This window comes from Ahaetulla prasina, chromosome 1 (genome assembly GCF_028640845.1).
Source record: "Ahaetulla prasina isolate Xishuangbanna chromosome 1, ASM2864084v1, whole genome shotgun sequence".
In the NCBI taxonomy this organism is placed as follows: domain Eukaryota; kingdom Metazoa; phylum Chordata; class Lepidosauria; order Squamata; family Colubridae; genus Ahaetulla; species Ahaetulla prasina.
Window position 1 is genome coordinate 229,176,169 of NC_080539.1, and position 22,654 is coordinate 229,198,822.

Below are 22,654 nucleotides of genomic sequence, written 5' to 3' on the forward strand. Positions count from 1 at the left end.
TCCAATCCAGATTACATTGGGTTGGCAATGTGGTTGGACTTGTACTCAAACCGGAGATTATGGCCAGATAATCTGCTTCTTGACTTTCTTATCTGCGCAAGGAAGGCAGGTCTTCCTGGCTGGTTCTCAGTGGACCACTCTACCAGTGTCTGCTCTTTCCTTTGTGGGATTATTCTCAGCAAAATGGCTACATAGGACAGATGCGAGACACTGGAGGGCAGGGATGTGCTAGGCACTGCAGCCAATCAGAGTTGGGCTGCTCCTGAAGTGGAATAAAGCTCTGGAAGCCATCTGCTCTCAAGGACTTCAGAAGGCTCAGGATGGAAAAAAACAGCTTTGAATCAAGGCTGGGAGACTAAGATGCAGGGGGCATTTGCAGAGAGCTAAGAGTGGGAGGAGGAAGATGTCACCTGTTCTTGCCTTCAGGGAGCAATGAGTGGTCTGTATTGGTGACAGGCCAAGCGGAAATCTGTTTTGAGATTAATGCACTGAAAAACATGTATTCTCTTAACAGCTTCAGTATCAGCATGATCTGCAGGACAGTAAAGGAAAGGTCACCGTTGTAAATGAAACACCAGAAATATTACGAGTTAAAGAAAACCAGAAAAATTTTAGCTCGGTAAGTTTATATTATTTAGCAAATTATTGGTCCCCAGTTGGCTAACACATTTCAAACTTTTCACTAATAACTAATAAAGCCTCTTGACAATAGACAATTAAGAATCCAGTTATGCACAACTGAAAACCCACCCTTCCTTCCTTCTTCCTTCCTTCCTTCCTTCCTTCCTTCCTTCCTTCCTTCCTTCCTTCCTTCCTTCCTTCCTTCCTAATTCAAAAGATTCACATTTGGTTCCAGAACTTAGCCCTGAGTTAGTGATAAGGGATTTTAACCCACTCATTGTTTACAGTGTGATATGACATAAAGATCTGATCCACAAACATATATGTTTTTAGCAAAGTAAATCAGGGATGGACAGTTGAAACCACCATCTTCCCATACTGGAATCCATTTTTACATCCATTTTTAAAATGGTTTGATGGTCAACTTTTATGAAACAAAGTGATAGGGTGGGGAAAAAGGGTTAGTGCCACTTTCATTTTAAAAGGAATTGTAATTGCCCATCAGAAATGGGAAACCAATCACTATCCAGTAACAATCACTTTGTTGCTGAACTACAACTACCAGCAGCCTCTGCTAGGTTAGGCAATGGAAATGGATGCTGGGTTTTATAATAAAGTCATAAGAGCCACATGTTGCCAACTTCTGCCTTTTACTCTATTTCTTTTAACATTTTTTTTAGTAATGCAATAACTTGAGTACAACATACATGGCAATAATATTTTGACATACCTCCATGTATCTTGATGGACCTTTATGGGTTCCAAAGTTGTAAACTTCATGTGTTTTCTTTGAGCAGCTAATCCAGGAATGCCATGAATAAATATTTTTAGTTTATTTTAAAATCTAAAATTCTCAAAGGGCTCCAAATTGTCATTTTGAGATCTCTTTATTAACCAAAGTAACTTTATGTCTTTATTAACTAAAGTGTTTGACCAAGAGAGGTAGTTCTCTGTTTATTTATTATTTATTTATTATTTAAATTTATATACCGCCCTATCTCCCTAAGGACTCAGGGCGGTTCACAGGCAATTAAAAGCAAACATATAAGTACAATTTAAAATAACACATAAAAAACTTATTAAATAGCCAAATTATTAAAACAATATAAATACTAAAAACCCCATTAAAACCAATAAATTTAAAAAACTAACCCAGCCCCGCGCAAATAAATAGGTGTGTTTTGAGCTCGCGACGAAAGGTTCGGAGGTCCGGAAGTTGACGAAGTCCTGGAGGGAGTTCGTTCCAGAGGGTGGGAGCCCCCACAGAGAAGGCCCTTCCCCTGGGCGTCGCCAGACGGCACTGCCTAGCCGACGGCACCCTGAGGAGTCCCTCTCTGTGGGAGCGGACGGGTCGGTGAGAGGTATTCGGTAGCAGCAGGCGGTCCCGTAAGTAACCCGGCCCTATGCCATGGAGCGCTTTAAAGATTGTCACCAAAACCTTGAAGCGCACCCGGAAGGCCACAGGTAGCCAGTGCAGTCTGCGCAGGATAGGTGTCACGCGGGAGCCACGAGGGGCTCCCTCTATCACCCGCGCAGCCGCATTCTGGACTAACTGGAGCCTCCGGATGCCCCTCCTTTTAATGTTAAAAACTTCATGATTTATTTTCAATACCTGAAGTTTGAAGCTTGAAGATCCTATGAAATCCTTGCCTACCTGAGCTTTAGAAAACTAGATAATGAATAAATATTATTAAAAATCAGAAAAATCATGAGAGCTTCATTTGGCATAACTGTGAATAGAATTTATATTTTGCTTATTTTGCAAATGAATGTCTTTGTTTTGAGGCTATAAAAACTAAGATTCCTACCTTAAAGGTTAAAGAGGTATCCTCATATCCTCGGTTTTACTAGTCTGATTTCTTTCCTCTTATATTGCTTGAAATTCTAAACACTAAGTGGTTTTTCCATCCAAGCATCACAAGTACACTTGACACACAAATGAGATTGGGTATGATTATTTATTTATTGAAATAGATATTGTGATGCTATTTCTATTGTTTATTGAAAGAGATGTTCTGGTGATTTGTGGTGCTGCTGCGGAAGTGACAATATGTCTTTCTATGCTTGATCTTGTTTTGCTTTAGGTTTTATACAAAGATATCATTGGAACAGGAACAGCAATTGAAAAAACACCAGAGACACAGAGAATTAGAAAAACTACAGATGCCATTAGCACGGTAAAAAAAAATCAAAATGATTTTTTTTTAAAAAAACATACATATTCTTTGCTGTTTTAACTTATAAAATAGAGTGTTATTTATGCTAATATTGGACTTAGTGTTGAATGGAATTAAAATATAATTAGATTGGAAGTGAAAGGGAAAAATATGCGTTGAAAGAATAATTTTTGCTGTATTTAAGAGTATATTCAGCAAAATCAATGAAGTTAAATTTGGAGAAACTGGATCCAATCCATAATTCTTACTTTGCTCCAGTGACTCCATTTCATGTATAATGTTTCATGTTTGAAGGGACTCTATTAAATATGAAGACAACAGCCTTCTTCAGAAGGGATTCCTCGCTTTCATTGGGAAGACTCCTTTGTGCATTAAGTTACATGCAATAATGTCCTGTAGCCAGGGGTGAAATGCTCCGGTTCGCTCGGGTTTGGGCGAACCGGTAGTAAAAAAAAAAGCTATCGGTTTCTCCAAACCGGTATTTCCAACTAACAGCTGTGCCGTGTGGTTTAGCGAAGCTAAATTGCATGACGCAGCTGATCCTCTTCTCACTGTTCTACTTTTGATGCATACTGCGCATGCGTGCGCAGCATGCGCTTGGCACGCAGCGCGCATGTGCAGCCAGCTAACCAGTAGCAAAATGGTTCAGATTTCACCACTGCCTGTAGCCTAAGTTTAAGTGAAGAAAGTACTAGGATTCAAACTGATGCATTTAGATAGACCAGAACTGTATCTGGTGAACTGAACTGAACTGAAACGCAACCAGAGGAATACCAGCATTGACAACAAATACTTATACCCCAGTATGCTGGGATGAACATACATATCAAAGATCTGCTTCCAGTGTCAACAAATGTAGCCTTAAAATTGTGATGAAGGAGAACTTTTGTGGGAAATAAAGCAAGATCAAAGAACCTGTGGCCTTCCACTGGTTATTACCATTACCAGCAGCCATAGCCAGCATGACCCAAGATAAAGATTGTTAGGAGACTTAATCCAACACAGCTGGATTAATCATGGATCCAACCATGGTTGGATGACCATGAGTTCCCTACCTATGAGGTAGATCATTTCTACTATGGCACCCTTTCCCAATCTGGGGTTATGCAGTTCATAGAATTTTGTAATTAGCTTATTTGAAACTATCTGGGTTACATTCAGGCAAGAAAAAACTTGTTTTACATGATAAAAATAAAATAAATTCATAGTTATGGATAAATCAAATTGCCTCTAGTGTGAGAATTTCTTCTACCCAGGAAAAGGGACTTCTGTTTAATTATCTATGTTTACTTGAGTGCTGTTTCCTAACTTTCTTCTGATAAGAGACTTTTCACTAGAGTGCATATTAAGCCTTTAAGTTCCACAACTATATAAACCTTCAGTGACAATTGTTTCTCTGTTCTTGTAAGTGACATGAGATGGATATGTAAGTCTCCTGTACATGACATCATTTTTTGGGGTCTTTCTTCTGAATGCAACTTTGTAGATTAAGTACAAGGAGAACATTGGAAAAGGAACTCCCATTCCTGACCTTCCTGAAGTAAAACGGGTCAAGGAGACGCAGAAACACATCAGCACGGTAGTAGCTAAAATTTTCTTTCTCTTTTGATAATGAGCTGGCCAATTATGACATGCTGCTATTCACCCTACCTAAGCTGCTGTTTATTCCTCTTGTTAACATGTACTAACATCATCTCCTGTATTTTTAATGGACGTTCTTCTCATTGTATTCCATCTTAAAGTTCCATTTGCTTTGCTAACTTTTGTATACAAACCTTGAAAGGAGAATATAAATATATTAATGCTGAGCTGATGAGGATGAACCATAAGTTGGTTTCTCTGGTAGAAAAATACAAATGGGGATGAGATGGGATGGAATTAAAAATACAATGTCAAAAGTAATTGATGAAGTGCTTTCTATAAAGCTACTCTAAAACTTGCCATTTGCCTAAGACAAGTGGCTTTGACTGCCTATGAGCAAGGATGTTTAGTCAGTATGTTTGACAGGTTTCTGGATATACTTAGAGATAACGGGATAACAATCCTAATACAATTACATCAATGTTTATTCATATCTGTTTTCTTAGCTTGTGAAGTACCATATTTTTTGGAGTATAAGACGCACCTTCCCACCCCAAAAGGGGGTGAAAATTTAGGTGTGTCTTATACACCGAATGTAGCCCCGCCCACCCACTGGCCCCCACCCTTTGGCCTCTGCCTCCCAGCAGGTTACCTCCTTGCAGCAAGCAGCCAGAAGAAACAGCCCATTTCAGCTTCAGCACAGCCTAATTAGCACAAGTTGCTGGATCGGCCTCTCAGCTGTTTCAGGCTGCAGGGATTGCCATTGCCTATTACTACGCAGGCCTTTGCTGCTTGCTGCAAGAAGGTAAATTGCTGGGAGCAGATTTTTTTTCTTGTGCTAATCAAGCTATGCTGAAAACGAAAATGAAAGTAAGGCAGGCTGTTTGCTGTTTGCTGTTTGCTGTTTGCTGCAACAAGGCAAAATTGCTGGGAGGCAGAGGCGGATTTCTTTTTCTTGTTTTCCTCACCAAAAATGGTAGGTGCGTCTTATAGTCCGGAGTGTCTTATACGCCAAAAAATATAGTATGCAATTTAGCTTGCTTATTTATTTGTTTGTGGTGATCGGATTCCAGGCTTCAAATTAGCTTTTGCAATGTACCTCTTGAAATTTGAAGTTAGGGATTAAAGATTTGAGAGTTAGAAATTCTAAAAAATTCACCACCCTTTACGGAACTTATTTTTCTAGCTTATTCTGTCAGGTAATCAAATCAAATTACATGGAGAAAAATCTATTTACATGGTCACAAGGAGTTGGAAAACAACTTAATGGTACATATTCAATCAAATCTTAATTGGATACACATTGGGTAGTATTGAACCAGCGGTCCCCAATCTTAGCGGCTTGGCAACTTGGCTGGGGGAAGGAGAGGGGATCCGGGCTGCATGCAGCTCGACTCACATGAGTGGCAGGGCAGCACACATGCCTGCCACTCACGTGCCCCAGATGTGAATAGGCCATGGCCCAGTAGCAGGTTGCAGCCCAGGGGTTGGGGACTCCTAGTATAAGCCATTAGGGTGGTTATTTGAAATATTGATGCAGTTTAATAATCAGTGCAATATGGTGCCACAGATTTGCCTGGAAAATAAGGCAGTTATGGCTGACCATGAAGCTTCCTTCATTTGAGGGCTGTTTAGTTAGTAACAATGTAACATTGCTGAAGAACCATGAAATTTCACCCACATGTATTGTCTTCTCCTTTCTTGTTTTCTATACTATCTGCTTTGCAGTGGAGGGGTCAGAAAAGTCTAGATACATGGCGCACACTTCGGTTTTTTAAAATTATTGTTATTATTACAGTTGGTTGTACAGTCAGCCAGTTGTTTAGGCTGAATTTGGCATTTTTCTCACCTATCAGGTCCTTACCAAGGATTAATTTAAATTTATTGTATCACTCAACTCTAATGGATTCCAGTTGTATGATCACAGCCAGCATTTTGAATTTTTTGTCCGCCCACCCCCTTCCCCATCCATTGGACTAAGCTTTTTACCAATAAATTAGTTTTAAAATATGTTTTTGCGAAATCTGGTTCCACCAGCCCTGTGCATTACATATTTCATGTGCTAACTTCAGGTTTACGTTATTTGTTATTGGATTTTCTCAACTGACTGAATACTTGATTCTAATTATAATTTTTCTATGGGAGGAAATAAGTATCTTTTTAAAGGAGTGAAATGCAGGACTTAATTTTTTTTATGGAAGAATCTGGTGTTCTTTTATCTCTCTTTTTTTGTTTTCATTTTTTTAAGGAAGTAAAAATGTGTGAGACCAATTTGATATTATGTTTAAATCTTGAACATACGTACTTCTTTTTTTAAAACATGGCCTGATATTATGTTAAATGATGTTTTTAAAGTTGAAACAGAGTTCTTATTAATTCAGGTAATTCAAATCTGATTCAAAAGAAACTTTCCAAATATGGGTTTCTCAAATAAAGAAAAAGTTAAAGGGAGTTTTATAGTTCCAGGCTTTTGTGATCCCTTCACCCCAGCTGGAGACCCATGAAAGAATTTTAAACAAAATTTTCAATGGAATACAGATCGTTCTCATTTAGCAACTACAACTGGGACCGTGTGTTAAGCAAAGCTGTCACTAAGTGAAACATGATTTTACTATTTTATTTCAGCTTTCCTTGACTTTACAGACCTGCAAAGATTGTAAATGTGAGGACTGGTCGTAAGGTTATATTTTTATCACAGTCGTAACTATGACCAGCCACTAAACAAGACAATCACTAATCAAGAACCTTTTTTTCCCATTTAGTCATGTTCAATTTTTGGAGACTGCTTGGACTAATCCTTGCAGTTTTCTTGGCAAGATTTTGGATGTGGTTTGCCATTATCTCCTTTCTAGGACTGAGACAAAGTGATTGGTCCAAAGTCCTGCTAGCTTTGTACCTAATGCATGACTAGAATTCACAGTCTCCCAGTTTCTGTCAGGCGCAAGTTTCCAGGAACAGGAGTTTAGTTCAAAGCACTTCAATGTTATTACCTAAACAGAAGAATCTGATCTAATGGTGAAGGCAAATTGGCACTAAATAAGAGTCAGTGGAATTCACAAGTGGTTGGACTTAGGTCTCGTGTGGGAGCACAGCGATTCCAAACTAATGATGCTTGTGATTCCGCCTTTGGGTTCCACCTGGTCATCTACTACAGTTTCTAAATGGGTGTCTTAAACACTACACCAAACTGGACCACCTGTACTAAAAACTACAGTATTTCCATTTATATCATTCCTTTCTGAAACAACATGAGGTGTTTTCAAAAGACAGTGCAAACATTTCTTACAGTGCAACTGGGTGTATGGGTGTGTGTACATTTATATATGAAATAAGTGTGTTAATCAACATTGGCATTGCGCCCTGATGTTTTCCTAGCAGTTATCCGATTTCTCATGTTGGTGGGTATTTGTATTCTGCAGGTAATGTACAAAGAGAATGCAGGGCAAGGAACTGCAATATCAAGTACTCCAGAAATAGAGAGAGTCAGACGCAATCAAGAACACATTAGCTCGGTATTTCTCAATAAAATCAAATCTATTTTAACAACTCATAATTTTTCGTTTTAAAAAAATAATCTCTAACTATCCTACTCTATTTTCTACTATCTCCGATTTTTGTGACTCATCTCCCTTCCTAACTTTTAACTAATGAAAAACTTTATGCATCATAAAATAAAATTTAAAAAAATAAAACCAAATATAATAAAACAATTTGCTCCCATAAAATTAACAGTGTTTCCCTTCCATTTGCTTTTCTTAACCTGCGATGACGTTCACCTATTTAATGAATAATATTCTATTTCTTTTAGCCTTTTCTTTTTGTGGTACTAGTCCAACCGTAGGATTTAACCATGCACTGTTGCTACCTACTACCAGTTGAAATTCAGTTCTGGTTATTGCACTTCTTTGTTGGGGTTTTTTGTGGATACTTTATTGTACCCTCACAGGTGTCTTACAAAGAACAGGTGGGCACAGGAATGGCAACTCCTGTTACGCCAGAAATGGAGCGGGTCAGACGTAATCAGGAGAACATTAGCTCGGTATAGCTCAAAATATTTATCAATACATAATTTTAACTGCCATGATCTTGTGCTAACTTTCCTTTTAATTTTAAACCCTCCATGAGATTTTGACAATTTCTTCCTCTTCATTTTAATCCCATCATGAGATGCAGACAATTAAAGCACTAATTATTTTTGTTTTGCAGTGATTTTTAACTTCTTCTTTTCACCATACTCCTTTCCTATCTTCCTTCCCCTCCTCAAATAAAACAATATGATTTGCCTTAAACAAATATATTCAGCCCTTATAACAGGAAATCTTTCTAATAGCTTTTGGCATCCATGTGTTAGTGCAATGCAAAGTTAGAATAACACTTTGATCCTAACTAATGAGCCTCAACAACTCTTGTAAAATGTTCTTTTATTGCTAATCTTTATTTTTGTTAATGAAGCTTTGAGGTAATTTGTGATTTTGGACATGAAAACAACAGCATAATTATAGTCTTCCAAGTTCCAAACTCAGGTACAAAAGTCCATATGTACATGCACATATTTAAATGCAAACATATGCCAATGGATCCCTTACTGCAATTAAATTCCACTGGGATAATTATTCCACTGGATTCCAGTATTTTTTTTATCTATCCTGTCACTTCCAAATCCTCCTTTAATCCTGTCTCACTCCAGAGAAGGAATAGCATAGTTGTCACTTTTGTAGTAACAACCACTCCATCTCCATGTAGTACTCCATGGAGTAGTTGTTCATAGCTTTCCTTTATTTGACCGGAGAACATGAGGCTGAAGAATCAAGACCAAGCTACAGATTCTAAGAAGGCTACCTTTTTGTCCCTTATTCATAAAAACATGTGAATCCTTGAACTTGGCAAGCAAGAGAATTCCGTTCCAAATATATTTAAGCTGTCAAGGATGTAGGCAAATAAAAGTGTCTGTGTGTTTGGCGATGGGGGTTATTGCCTATACGACTCACCTCCAAGAAGAGGTCCTCATATTCCAAGATCAGAGAAGACATAGTCTGATCAACCCAAAATGAGTTCTGATTGGGTGTTTTCTTCTTCTTGTGTCCTTCATAAGAGAGAATGAAAAGAAACTACAGAGGGTTTAAAGTATTCCTAAGATTATAGCCACGTCAAATTATTTGAATGCAATTAAGTTATAATCTTGGATGGGCTTTCATATCCAATTTAGCAGTTAGGAAATCATTTTAAGATATGATGATCTTAAAGATACGATATCATGATTTAAGATAGGATTTATGATGATCTTAAAGATATGATATCATGATTTAAGATAGGGTTTATTTTTAAGAGGATTTTCAAATTTCTGTAGACCTCACGAACCTATTTCATAAAATTGCACCGAATTGCTTTTCTGTGCTGATTTTTTTTTTTCTCGTAAATATTTCTTCTTAACACAGGTATTATACAAAGAGAATTTAGGGTCTGGAACTCCAACAACAATTACTCCAGAGTTGGAGAGAGTCAGACGCAATCAAGAAATCTATAGCTCGGTATTTTTGTAGTTAAAAATGCCCTTTAACTTTATTAAAATGGAAGTAATTATTGCAAACCTTGATACTACTCATTCTGAGTAACAAAATACTCATTTTTTGAAAAAAAATTCCTTGTTTTAGTAATTGAATCATTCAATTACTGATTTTTTTTCCTTATTTGATTTTTATTTCTTTAATGATGGTATATGTATTCCCAACTCATATTGATAGTTACTGTGAAAAGTGTGGGAAGTAGATCAAAATAACAACAAAATTTTGGATCTGTAAACTTAGGCTACAATCCAGCCAAAATTAAATAAAATTAATTTGGTGGATTTTTATTGAAAAAGCAAAGCTGAAGTCTACTGAATCTTCTTATAATAAATGGGGCTTACAATGGAACTTTGGATCCAATGTAAAGTTTATTTCATTGGATGAAATTTCATTACTTACCTGAAGAAGCTTCTTGGATAAAAAGTTAAATGTTTTTAAGAGGGAAAAAATTCAAGAAAGTCCAGTTGCCTTTTGGAAAAAGAACTTTTGTGTATGCACTTTATATTTATGGTTTTGTGACAGTGTCAGCCAGGTTTTCAGGAATAGTCTTAAAGAATCATGGGCCAAATTATGCTATATCTTTTCAAATTGTAGTTCAGCTAAAGGTGTTCAGTAAAAATTCAGCTTTGTATTTCAAATAACACAAAGTTCCCTTTTGACCTCATTCAAATTATCATTTGAATCTTGATTAGCTGCTATATATAATTCACTGATCAAAATAATATTGAATCTATCAATATAGTTAATTTTCCAATGAATTTATTTTGTTCACTATTTTGTATTCTAATAGTCTGGAATATTGTTAACTTTTTTTTGCTGTCCCTGGAATATTGTTAACCATCTGGAATACAATCCTGACTGTGCTTTTCTTTTTTAACTCCCGTGATTCTTTTTAAAAATTATTTATTTAGCGTAACTTAAATTGTAAAAAGAATATGGTTTAAATCTCCAGTTGGATGGAAGAGGGTGTGTAGTATTTTTTCAGATGAAGTTTAGAAATGAAAAAAAAAAATGCAAACAATATGGGCATACTCAAAATAAAATATTGGAATCAGTTTTTACAATGATTCCTAGCTGAATCTCTCTTCCATCACTTTAAGATCGGCGTACGTCCTATTTCTGCCAAACCAGTAACCTTATGATATCTTTTGCAGTGGTTTCTTTGCTCAGTTCTGTTGGAGACTATTGTATTATTTTAGCATAGCAAAAAGAAGCCTTGATTTAACCAACATGGTATATAGTTTGAGGTTTCCAAAATATTGAATGGGTAATCTTTACACCACAGTTCTACAGTTGCAGCATTGCTTACTCTCTAAAACAAAGCCCTTCCCCAGCCAAATTAGTTTTAAAACTATTTATTCATTCATTTATTAAATTTATATGCACAGTCTGAAAAGCGACTCTAATATAAAAGATCTCACGGAAAAACCTCTTGGGTAATATTACTGATATGACAGTTTTGGCATTTGGGAGCATTATCAGGCCATTTTACAAGACAGCATTCTGAATTCCAAAATCTTAACAGTTTCCAACGTCTTGGACCAATCTTTTCTGTCTTAGAGCATGTTCATCCAGGGAGGGGTGACGGTGGTGATTGTGGTGGAAATATCAAAACAGTCAAGATAATGGCTGCAGCATCATGACTGAAGCCTCACCTCTTTACATTGTATATATACATATACAAAAAGGGAAGGGCTTGGATCATGCCATCATGGTTACCATCTTGTGTGTTTTGACCTTTCTGAACACATCACAGTGCAGAGCCTCCAAAAAAAATATAGGATAGATGAGTGAGTGACTCCCAGCCACAAACTATGCTGTAATGTGCCATGTATAGTTAAAAATAAAAATTACTGCATAGAGAAAAACCTAAAGGGATAATAAAATTTTGAAGCATCTGTATGAATCCCATACATAAAATCTATTTAAATATTTTAATATTTAATATCCATTCCTTCATAATCTTTAAAAGGTTTGTTAGTTGCATGGCCGTGATCCACCCAGTAGGTACCTTAAAATACTATTGACTTAATCAAAACATAAGAGCTGTGCTGATGCAGTGGTTAGAATGCAGTATTGTAAGCTAATTCTGCCAACTGTCAGCAGTTTAATCCTGACAGGCTCAAGGTTGACTCAGCCTTCCATCCTTCCAAGGTTAGTAGAATGAGGACCAGCTTGTTGGGGGCAATAGGCTGACTCTGTAAACCACTTAGAGGGGGCTGCAAAGCACTATGAAGCGGTATATAAATCGAAGTGCTATTGCTATTGCTAAAAAGCCAAATTCTTACATCTTCTTATAATCTTGGATGATTTAAACACTCCTAGTGTATTTAACATTGTGATATTGGCAGGGGATTTGCTGGCAGGGTAGACAAAAGCAAGAAACCACAGAAAGAATATTGTGGAAATAGGACTTGGAAAAGTTCTCATAACTTTGAAAGCCTCAGACTCATTCCCAGGAGATTGAAGACCAACACTCTTGGCATATTTGAAGTGACTGCTGTTTTTCATTCTTATTTTTCTTTTGTCCCACCTTCTTTTACCATGCAGGTCCTATACAAAGAAAACCTAGGGACAGGCACCCCGACTCCTGTCACTCCTGAGATGGAGAGAGTCAAACACAACCAAGAAATCATTAGCTCGGTACTTCTAGGAAACTGGCATTTTAATTCTCTCTTTTTTTAAAAAAAATAGTTTTTTCCCAATCCCAGTTCCATCTTGCTAATGTTTTCACTGTGCTTTCTATGAAACTTTGATCTTTGTTGTTCGATGAGCATCATTTTGGAAACTTTTAAACCTTTCCTGCTATTCAATACCTTGCCTCCAAATTATTGCCAAAATATAATATTCTGTTTTTCTATCACTGGTATGTTCAATCTTCTTTGAATATTTTACAAAGATCCAAAATGCACCTTCAAAGGATGACTCTGTATGTAAAGAATACTAGTTCCTGCTTTTTGAAAAGAAAATTTCTTACAATGCCCTCATCCAACTGGATGTCCTCTTCTCGGTCAACTTCTTTGTAAAAGCATCAGTAACAAAATCCTTCCATTTTAATTATTGCTGGCTTACTTGGCTGCTCTTCTATCCCACAGGTGTTGTACAAAGAGAATGTAGGGAAAGCAACCCCAACTTCTGTCACTCCAGAGATGGAGAGAGTCAAACGCAATCAAGAACACATTAGCTCGGTATTTGAAAAAAGAAGAAAAAAAGAATTCTTTGAATTCTTTGAAATGAGTTGATGTGTTAATGACTTCCCTTTCTAACGATCAGTAGTGCCGATTCAGCTCCCAGAAAATGCCTCCTTTCCTTGGAATTCTTTCTTCAGCTTAGGTGTACTACTAAGAGTTGACTCACAATTTTTAATGTTCAGTACACTTAGAATCCTCTCCACCTACCTACCCCTTTCTGCCTTTCTTATCCAATTACATAATTTTCCTCCATGGTTGTTGATTTAAAAAAATCTCTGCTCCAACTAACAGAGGGAAATCAACAGCCAGCTATCTTCCCTGGAAGTTGGTGTGATCCAAGTATTAACACCAAAAGCTATTAACAACTTTTGATGAACATTACTGTTTTGTAATTACCAGATTACCTTTTTATATCCTATAGGTTTTGTACAAAGAGGACATAGGGAAAGGAACTTCTGTACCCATCACTCCCGAGATGGAAAGAGTTAAATGCAATCAAGAATACATTAGCTCGGTATTCAAAAGAAGAAAAAAATTGACCTGAATTCTTTGAAATAAGTTGATGTGTTAATGACCTTGCTTTCTAACTATCAATACTGCCAATTCACCCCTTACAACAACCCTTCCCCACCCTTGGAATCTTTTCTTCAAGCTACATTTACTATTCCTACTAAGACTTGACTCACTGCTTTTCAAAACATAGATAAATATCACATTTTTAAAGCTTTTCCGTCTTTCTTATGCTACCGGATTATTTTCTCTTGTGGGTGTTGATTACAGGTCTCTGTTCCATTCCAGATGACAATGAAATCAACAGCCAGCTAGCTTCATTGGAAGCTGGCATGATCCAAGTATTAACACCATAAACGATTAATATTTTTCAAGGACATTGCTGTTTTGTAATTATTGGGTACCTTCTTTTTTTGTATTCTATAGGTTGCATACAAAGAAGATGTAGGGAAAGGAACCCCTACACCTGTCACTCCAGAGATGGAGAGAGTTAAACGCAATCAAGAACACATTAGCTCGGTATTCAGAAAAAGAGAACATTAACCGGATTTCTTTGAAATACTGTAGATTGATGTGTTAATGATCTAACTATCAATAATGCCTTTTTGCCTATTACAAGCCTCCTATCTTTGAAATTTCTTCTCCCAACCAGGTCTACTTATGCTACTAAGATTTGCTCACTTCTTTTCTTTTCTTTTTAACAAACACGGAATTTCCTCCCCTTTTGTTTTTGCGTTTTCATCTTTCTTATCCTATCAGTTTTTCTTTCTCCTCTTATGGGTGTTGATTCAAGTTCTCTGCTTCAGATGACCCTGAAATCAACAGCCAGCTGGCTTCACTGGAAGCTGGTGCAATAGAAGTATTAACCACGCTGCCTATTAATATGTTTCCTGATCTTTGCTGTTTCATAATTGCTGGATACTGTTTTGTATCCTTCAGGTCTTATACAAAGAGGGACTGGGAAAAGGTACCCCTATACCTGTCACTCCTGAGATAGAGAGAATCAAACGCAATCAAGAACACATTAGCTCGGTATTCAAAAGAAGAGAAATTATACCTAATATTTTGAAAATAAGTTGTTGTGTGAATGATCTGTGCTTTCTAACTGTTGGAGTCTCAATTTTACCCTTAAAACAAGATTCTGACCTTTAGAATTCCTTCTTCAACCTAAGTCTTCTACTACTGCTACTACTGTTACTATTACTAAGAATTGATTAATTACGTTTATTTTTCAGCAAAACCAGTGTTTTCACTTTCCTTTCAGCTTTTCTATCTTTCTTATCCTACTAGAACAGTTTTTTGTGTGGGTGTTGATTAAAGGTCTCTGTTCCAGATGACCCTGAAATCAACAGCTAGCAAGCTTCCCTGGAAGTTGGTGTGATCGAAGTATTAACACCATAAGTCATTAACATCTTTTGATGAACGTTGCTGTTTTGTAATTACTAGATTACCTTTTTTATATCCTATAGGTGTTGTACAAAGAGGACATAGGAAAAGGAATTCCTACCCCTGTCACTCCAGAGATGGAGAGAGTCAAACGCAATCAAGAACATATTAGCTCGGTATTTAAAAGAAAGAGGCAAAGGAATGAATGGTTTAAAATAATATTAAATGTGTTAGAGCTTTGTGTTTCCTAACTGAACTATAGCTCCCATTTCTGCCTCTTGGCCTAAACCATTTACCTTTTGAACTCTTTCTGCAACTTAACTTTAACATATTCCCAGAAAGACCTGAGTTACTACTTTCTTCAGCAGAGTGTTTGATTGACGTGTGCTGTCTATCAGCTTCCTTATCTTACTAGATTGTTTTCTATTTGGTTATTGACTGAAGGTCTCTGTTCTGACACAAAATCAGCAGTTTCTGTACTGAAAGCTGGTGTGCTCCTGGCATTAACATTGTAAACTCTTGAAATAACATTTTGGTTGTTGCTATTCTATGGTTACTGGACACCCGTTTTTTACCTTGTAGGTTTTGTACAAAGAGGGTTTGGGGAAAGGTACTCCGATACCTATCACTCCTGACATGGAGAGAGCGAAGCGCAATCAAGAGTTCATTAGCTCGGTACTTTAAAAACAAAAATATTTTTGATATAATAAAATATAACCTGCTAACAAAACTTCAGAAATTTTGCCTTTTGTATCTAAAAATATCCTTGAAATAAAATACTGATGTATTGATCACTTACCTTCTACTCATAAGATACCTCTGATATTAATATTAATATTAATATTCAACCATCAGGTTTTGAAGAATTTTCACAATCTAGCAACCATGGCAATAGGACTCTATCCAGATATTACTACATGCTATGATTTCTGGTCCAAATAACTTGTTCTTGAGAAGAGGTTTATGCAAATAACTGTTTTGTAAGAGGCAGAATAATTCATGAACAAGGACCTAACCTTAAAATATAAACTATCCCTTTTGGGGATTATGAAAGGCTGAGTCATACAAACACATGGTTAACCTTTCTACGTATATGCACCTCAGCTGCTGATTATATAAAACTGCACAGCAGAGAAAACACAACCTAATCAGAGTTTTGTTCTGGAACTGATGTAATGAAATGCGGGAATGAGATCTTGTTGATAACAAGATTTAGGAAAAATGATTCTGAAATAACTTAGACCAGGGGTCTCCAACCTTGGTCCCGTTAAGACATGTGGACTTCAACTCCCAGAGTTCCTCAGCCAGCAAAGCTGGCTGAGGAACTCTGGGAGTTGAAGTCCACAAGTCTTAACGGGACCAAGGTTGGAGACCCCTGACTTAGACTATCAGTGCATTGTTCTGTAAAAATTATAATTGTGACTGGAAGTAGTCTGAATTCCAGGATGGAGGGGCAGCTTTCCTGAGGGCAAAGAGGTAGCACAGCTTGGAAAGTTTGCTCAGCAGGAAGAGGGTTAAAATGTCTCCTCCCTAGTTTTTCTTAGAGTATATCTGTAGTTATGCAAATACTTGCTTTAGTCTGGCAGGTTTCTGTCTACAGATGAAGACAGAAGGTTTCTGTATATATAGAAGAATAGAGGAAACCATTCAGAAGTAACTCCACATGTTATTCTTGATTCTCACAGTATTCTCCTTTAGCAGGGTTATTGCTCATGCTCTTGAATTTTTTTTAGCATGGTGTAGTGAGGTTTGCAGAGAAATTATATCATATCCAATCAAAAAAAAAATAGAACCTTAATGTATCAATAGAAGAGAATCTATGTAGATCAAGATTATAATGTAGAGTCCTTGGTGGTTTCTGAGCTTGGCTGTTTGTTTGCTGATGTTTCATTACCCAACTAGGTAACATCATCAGTGCTAGTGAGTGTGGTGTGTGTTCTCAGTTTATATACCGTAGCTTGCCCTGCCACTATTGGTGAGGGTATGTTTTTTTGTTTGGTAATATACTGGCAGGACAAGCTACTGTATGTAAACAGAGAGCAAACTAGCACTGATGAAGTTAGCTGATGAGGCATCTGCAAGCAAGATATCCAAGCTCACAGAGCACCAAGGATTCCATAGAACCTTAATATCAGTAGGAGTAAGATGTGATCAGAAATATGTACAGGAATGAGAATGAAAAGATTTATGTGAGATGGTATGGAGAACTATACACTATGCCTTTAGTCCATTCCCTATGAGAAAAACATCTCAAGGTAACTTCCTGTTGCATGGTTTTCACCGAGCAAGCAATTGATAGGAAACAGAAGTTATTTGATTATTATTTTGTTAGTAAGATAACTAATATTGGACCATTATTTTAACCATAAAGACTTCATTGAAAAGAACCATTGCACAATGTAATGGATCTTGCTAACTGGATAGAATCCTTATCTTTAAAATAATATTTTCTGCATTAATCATCTCACCTTCTTAATTTTTCCTTCTAAATGCTGCTACTTGAATGTTGCCTTTATTAATTTCTACGATTTCAAAATATATACTACGATTTCTCTTTGTGTTTTCTCAAAGAATATTTTTCCATAAATTGCAGAGATCCCTCTAACAACTAAGTGAGGTTTGATTCAAGCACCTCTTTGTCTTGCGTTCATATTGCAGTTTTATTAAATGTCTTTGATTTCATAAGAATCTAAAACCATGTAGCTGTGATCAGTGAAGTATATGTTTTCCTAACTTGTGTGAAATAGAGAAAAAAATAACCATATCTCAAATGACATTTCATTTTTATCAAGTTTACCTTCATGAAGTTTTTATCATTATTTTTATATTTTTATTTGTATTCTTTTCAGAAAAAGCCTTCAACCACTTTTGGTTGTTTTTTTTGCAAAAGAAATAAAAGCTAGATATTTTATTTGAATTATATTTTTGTGATATTTTTGGTGACTTTTTGATGATTGTGTGATTTTTGGATACTTTTACAATCTTCAGGTTCTCTACAAAGAAAATTTGGGGCAAGCAACCCCAACACCAGTTACTCCTGAGATGGAAAGAGCCAAACGCAATCAAGAAAACATTAGCTTGGTATTGGAAAAAAAAAAAAAGAAGTAACTTAAAATAACAAATTTGATCGATCTTATCCTGCATCTAATATAGCTCAATCCTATTCATTTTATATTTTTTAAACACAACACTCCTTTTATTGACATTTTTGTTCTTCTTGTTGTTTTTATTTCATCCTGTAACTTTTTAACCATTTTGTTTCCTGGGTTATGTGTCTACCCATGTAGTGATTGCATTCTTACTTCATAGTAATCCAATTTAACAAAATTGTTCACAAACAAGCATCTAATCTTTGATTTTTGAACACTTTATTGTATGCTGTGTAGGTTTTATACAAAGAGAGCCTGGGAAAAGGAACCCCAACTTCGATCACTCCAGAGATGGAGAGGGCCAAACGCAATCAAGAAAACATTAGCTCGGTATTTTCAAGAACAACCAATTTATATTTTATATACTTTATATATACTTACTGTTTACGCTTATATATATATACATACATACATACATACATCAATTTTACGCAGGAGAAAACCTGAATAACCAAAGACCTACATACAAACACCTGCGAAAACCTCAGAAAACATACATACATACATATATATATATATTATTTCTGTAATGTACAAAATATTTCCAGACTAATAATTGCATTAGTGTTATAGCTTTATGTTGGCATTTAGAAGCTAATATATTATCTAAGCATATAATCTGGTTTTTAATTGTGTCATATTTCTACTTAAACATGGTTTAAGGATTTTTAAATTGCCACTGTCTTCAGTAACCAGCCTGACTTTCTTAAAAAGATAACTTTTATATTATTCATGTTACATGGATGAAAATGATCTTTGCATTTTAGACTTGTTTTTTAAAAAAAGCCTGCATTAATCTAAATGTAAATTTTAAGATTTCCTCAGAGTGCCTTGAAACAGTTCTTCACAAATATTTCTAACTATTTTATATAACGTAAGATCTAAAAAGAAGGAAGGAAGGAAGTCAACACAATTGTAGACATCAAGGTACACATGTCTTTTATGTAACCGCACAAAGGCATTTGAGCTCCATTGAGATGATGGTGGAGCTACTTCGAGCACCAACATTGGCTTTCTGTGGCTTTTACAATTCTCAGAAGTCCAGTCCTGGTCTTCATGATCTGATCTCCCCTTTTGGGCCTTATGAGTACTAATCCCAGAGTTGGTTTCTATCTGCTATAGGGTCTCTCTTCCTTGGAGCAAGTGAGACCACCCGTGCCTTGAGTGTATCACTTGTGCTTCAGGTTTGCATGGAAGGAGTTTGCACCAAGTGCTTTTGGGGGCTGCCAAATCATCATAGAGCACCATTGCCTTCGGAGCAACCAAAATCTAAAGCAGGCACTTTTTCTTGGAATGACATAAAGTTGAGTTGAGTGCCTGGGATTAAGACGGGCTGTTGTATTGCACCATGATGGAAATAGACCACGTTTATAAGCAGAAGGTCTTAGAACATTCTATCAGCCGTGTAGAAAAATCACATGAAGAGTCAGAGACAATGCAAAACAGTTGTCTGTGTTCTATTGCTATTGTTTTGAAAGCTATCTCCTTAGAACCCTTTAGGATGAGTAGGTTAAGAGATTATATAAATAGATTTTTAAAAAAAAACAATATTACATGCCCAATGATTTTTTAAGATCAACAGTTAATAAAGAATAAATGTTTCTGATATGCCCTTAAGCTTGTTTTCATGTTTGGCATTTCTTGATTCCTTACAACTTCTAAATGAAGCATCTTTTAAAAATCTGTTCACTAATGACTAGTAGCATTAATTCAAACTCTCTAATGTTGTCAGATCCTCTATTCAGATAGCTTCCGGAAGCAAGTACAAGGAAAAGCACCTTTTGTCTTGGATACTCCTGAAATGAGGCGTGTTCGGGAGACACAGCGGCACATTTCCACAGTGAGTACTGCTTTCTATGAAAGCCAAGAAATAGCCCAAGTAAACTATCAACAGTAACATATTTTAAGATACAATAATTCAAATGTAGCAACCAAAGCAGAAACTAAAAACAGCTTGTGGAGTTGGGACAACTTACTGTATAATTTTTTCATAATTTCAGTGGGTAAGCAGATATTAAGCACTTACTTAAGATAATTTTCCCCAACCTGATGCCTTTCAAGCAAAAAATACTATGGACGCCTTATCAAAAGCAGTTATTGGGGAAATAATTTTTAGTTATTAGAGGCTGAAAATTATGAGTTTTGTATTCCACTACTAACTCTTACCAGATAAGCTATCTCAAATATAACTATCTGGATTTTTTTAAAAAAATTCTAGGTGAAATACCATGAAGACTTTGAAAAGACCAAAGGTAGTTTCACACCTGTTGTCACAGATCCCATAACAGAACGTGTAAAGAAGAATATGCAAGACTTCAGTGACATTAACTATAGGGGCATTCAGAGAAGAGTTGTAGAAATGGAGCAGAAACGAATAGGTCAGGATCAAGAACTGAATAACCTAACAGGTATATCTTATCTTATATTGTATGGATTTTCCTAAATGAAGCATACGGAATTATAATGCATTGTGTCAAGATATGTGGCAGAGAATTAATTTTACCGAATACGTTTTTTAAAAAAAGTTGTTTTATCTTGAGAGTTTACCTGTACTAAGCTATGTCTAAACCAAATCTGCTTGTAAAATCCATTCTTCATGGCATGCAGACTTTATTCTGCATAACAGCGAGTTTATATTGAGGACTATTGAGTTTATGGTCTATTCCAGATTCAATTGTTTGGAAAATATCTTATATCATCTGACCTAAGATGATCTAAGTCTGTTATGTTTTCAGAGGGTAACAACAGCTTTGTTGTTTCTCAGGCAAGCCGCATTTCAAGCATAACTAGTAAACTAGTTTTCTAAATGTGGCTTGGAAAAACAACAAGCATTCTTTTACTTACATCTGGACTGTTTGATTGCAAAGTCAAACTGCAATAACACAAAACAACATCCCACTCTCATCCTACATCTCTGCAGGCCTTCGTGTATGGCGAACCAATCCTGGATCAGTCTTTGACTATGACCCAGCAGAAGATAACATTCAGTCGAGAAGCTTACACTTGCTGGCAGGTATGTTGTGCTGTCTGTGAAATTGTGAGCATCGTACCAATAGAAAAGAATATTTGAGCTTCATTATGGATGAAACACAAGGTGGCAGCTTATTGTTTTAGCTCTCTCAAAATGCAGCTTTATTTTGTTAGGAATTTAACATATTTTACTTTCCTGCTAAGTAAGAAACCACATGTTCCCCCTCACTATTATTTCTTCACCTCTGGTTCCCAGTGCAAGCCCAGCGACGTAGTCGAGAGCATTCACGTTCTGCCAGTGCTGTCAGTCTCAGCGGCGGGGATGAAAAAGCTGAGCATTCAGAGGCCGCTGATCAGCATTTGTCATATTACAGCAATGGAGGCTTCTTTCCTACAACTACAACAGGTAAAAACATAAATAAATTCCCATCAAATATATATGAGGAAGCCATAAACTACTGGAGGTGGCTGACGGAGTAAGAAATTCTATTCTAGCCAACTCTTGGTTTTGGTTTCAATACAATTTTAAAATCTTAACCTGTGAAATGTGGTGAAGTGTTGTGAAAGTTGGACTGTAAGACCTCCAAGGTCCCTTCCAGCTCTATTCTGATTGATTGATTAATGTTTGAATATTTTAATTATTCCTCTACTTGTTTTATAACTTGTAAACTGCCCAGAGTTACCTTATAGGGGAAATTGGTGGCATAATTTGTATGTGTATGAAAAATTTAACGAATAAAAACTAATAGAAACTAAAATAGAATAAAAAAGAAGAAAGGGAGATTTTAAAAAAGGCTAAAAGTGCAGAAAGGAAAAAAAGAAGAAATATAGAAAGAAGAAAATAGTATAAAGAAAAATATAAAGAAGTGGCTTCCAATCTTTTTCACAATAGTTATATTTTAATTTCTCTGTCAAAGTTACCTCATGATTCTCTTCTATCCTATCTAATCATCAAAAACATAAATCATAAATTCTTTTTTTTTTCTTTTAGCTTCCATTTGCTTACTCTCCTCATGAGCCATCCATTTAGAATTTAATCAGCTTCCCTGCAGTTTGATAGAAAGGCCAGAAGAGAATTGTTAGTGCCAAATCTCAGATTTATTTTACATGTTTAAAAAAAATGATAGAAAAGATGGGACTGAAAAGAAAACTACAATTTTTGCCACTATTGACAAATTACCATCATTGTTCAAAGCAATTCAGCATGGATAAAGCAGAATGGGAAGACTAAGAATAATGCAGTATGTTGGCTGTTGTAGTATCAACACTAGCTACTATAACAACCACACATTATTTTTGATACCTACATAAGGGTTGGTTATAGCATGATAACATCTTAGGAATGCAACATGTAACTGCCACAATTTATTTAATGTACAATACCAGAGTGATTCTTTCCAATCAGGAAAAAGTACTAAAAACTAGCAAAACTTGCACGCCAAAAAGAAAAAAAAATGTTAGTACCATCTCTGTGGACAGATATTCTTTTACAATTTTTTTTACAA

The 22,654-nt window shown here is 36.1% G+C and overlaps 1 protein-coding gene across 28 annotated transcripts in view; it reads left to right on the top strand.

Annotated features, from left to right (window-relative positions):
• Positions 1 to 22,654, top strand: part of NEB (nebulin) — a 223,971-nt gene that overhangs the window by 199,867 nt on the left and 1,450 nt on the right. For 6 of the 28 annotated variants that reach the window (XM_058193019.1, XM_058192872.1, XM_058192858.1 and 3 more), the window contains 19 exons: positions 515 to 619; positions 2,706 to 2,798; positions 4,285 to 4,377; positions 7,799 to 7,891; positions 8,326 to 8,418; positions 9,815 to 9,907; positions 12,494 to 12,586; positions 13,039 to 13,131; positions 13,556 to 13,648; positions 14,071 to 14,163; positions 14,584 to 14,676; positions 15,114 to 15,206; positions 15,613 to 15,705; positions 18,019 to 18,111; positions 18,417 to 18,509; positions 19,912 to 20,019; positions 20,398 to 20,587; positions 21,100 to 21,192; positions 21,406 to 21,555. In XM_058193019.1, the coding sequence (XP_058049002.1) occupies positions 515 to 619; positions 2,706 to 2,798; positions 4,285 to 4,377; positions 7,799 to 7,891; positions 8,326 to 8,418; positions 9,815 to 9,907; positions 12,494 to 12,586; positions 13,039 to 13,131; positions 13,556 to 13,648; positions 14,071 to 14,163; positions 14,584 to 14,676; positions 15,114 to 15,206; positions 15,613 to 15,705; positions 18,019 to 18,111; positions 18,417 to 18,509; positions 19,912 to 20,019; positions 20,398 to 20,587; positions 21,100 to 21,192; positions 21,406 to 21,555 (1,948 nt within the window). The remainder of the gene's footprint in view (positions 1 to 514; positions 620 to 2,705; positions 2,799 to 4,284; positions 4,378 to 7,798; positions 7,892 to 8,325; positions 8,419 to 9,814; positions 9,908 to 12,493; positions 12,587 to 13,038; positions 13,132 to 13,555; positions 13,649 to 14,070; positions 14,164 to 14,583; positions 14,677 to 15,113; positions 15,207 to 15,612; positions 15,706 to 18,018; positions 18,112 to 18,416; positions 18,510 to 19,911; positions 20,020 to 20,397; positions 20,588 to 21,099; positions 21,193 to 21,405; positions 21,556 to 22,654) is intronic. The other 22 variants (XM_058192934.1, XM_058193030.1, XM_058192812.1 and 19 more) reach the window with 21 other exon arrangements.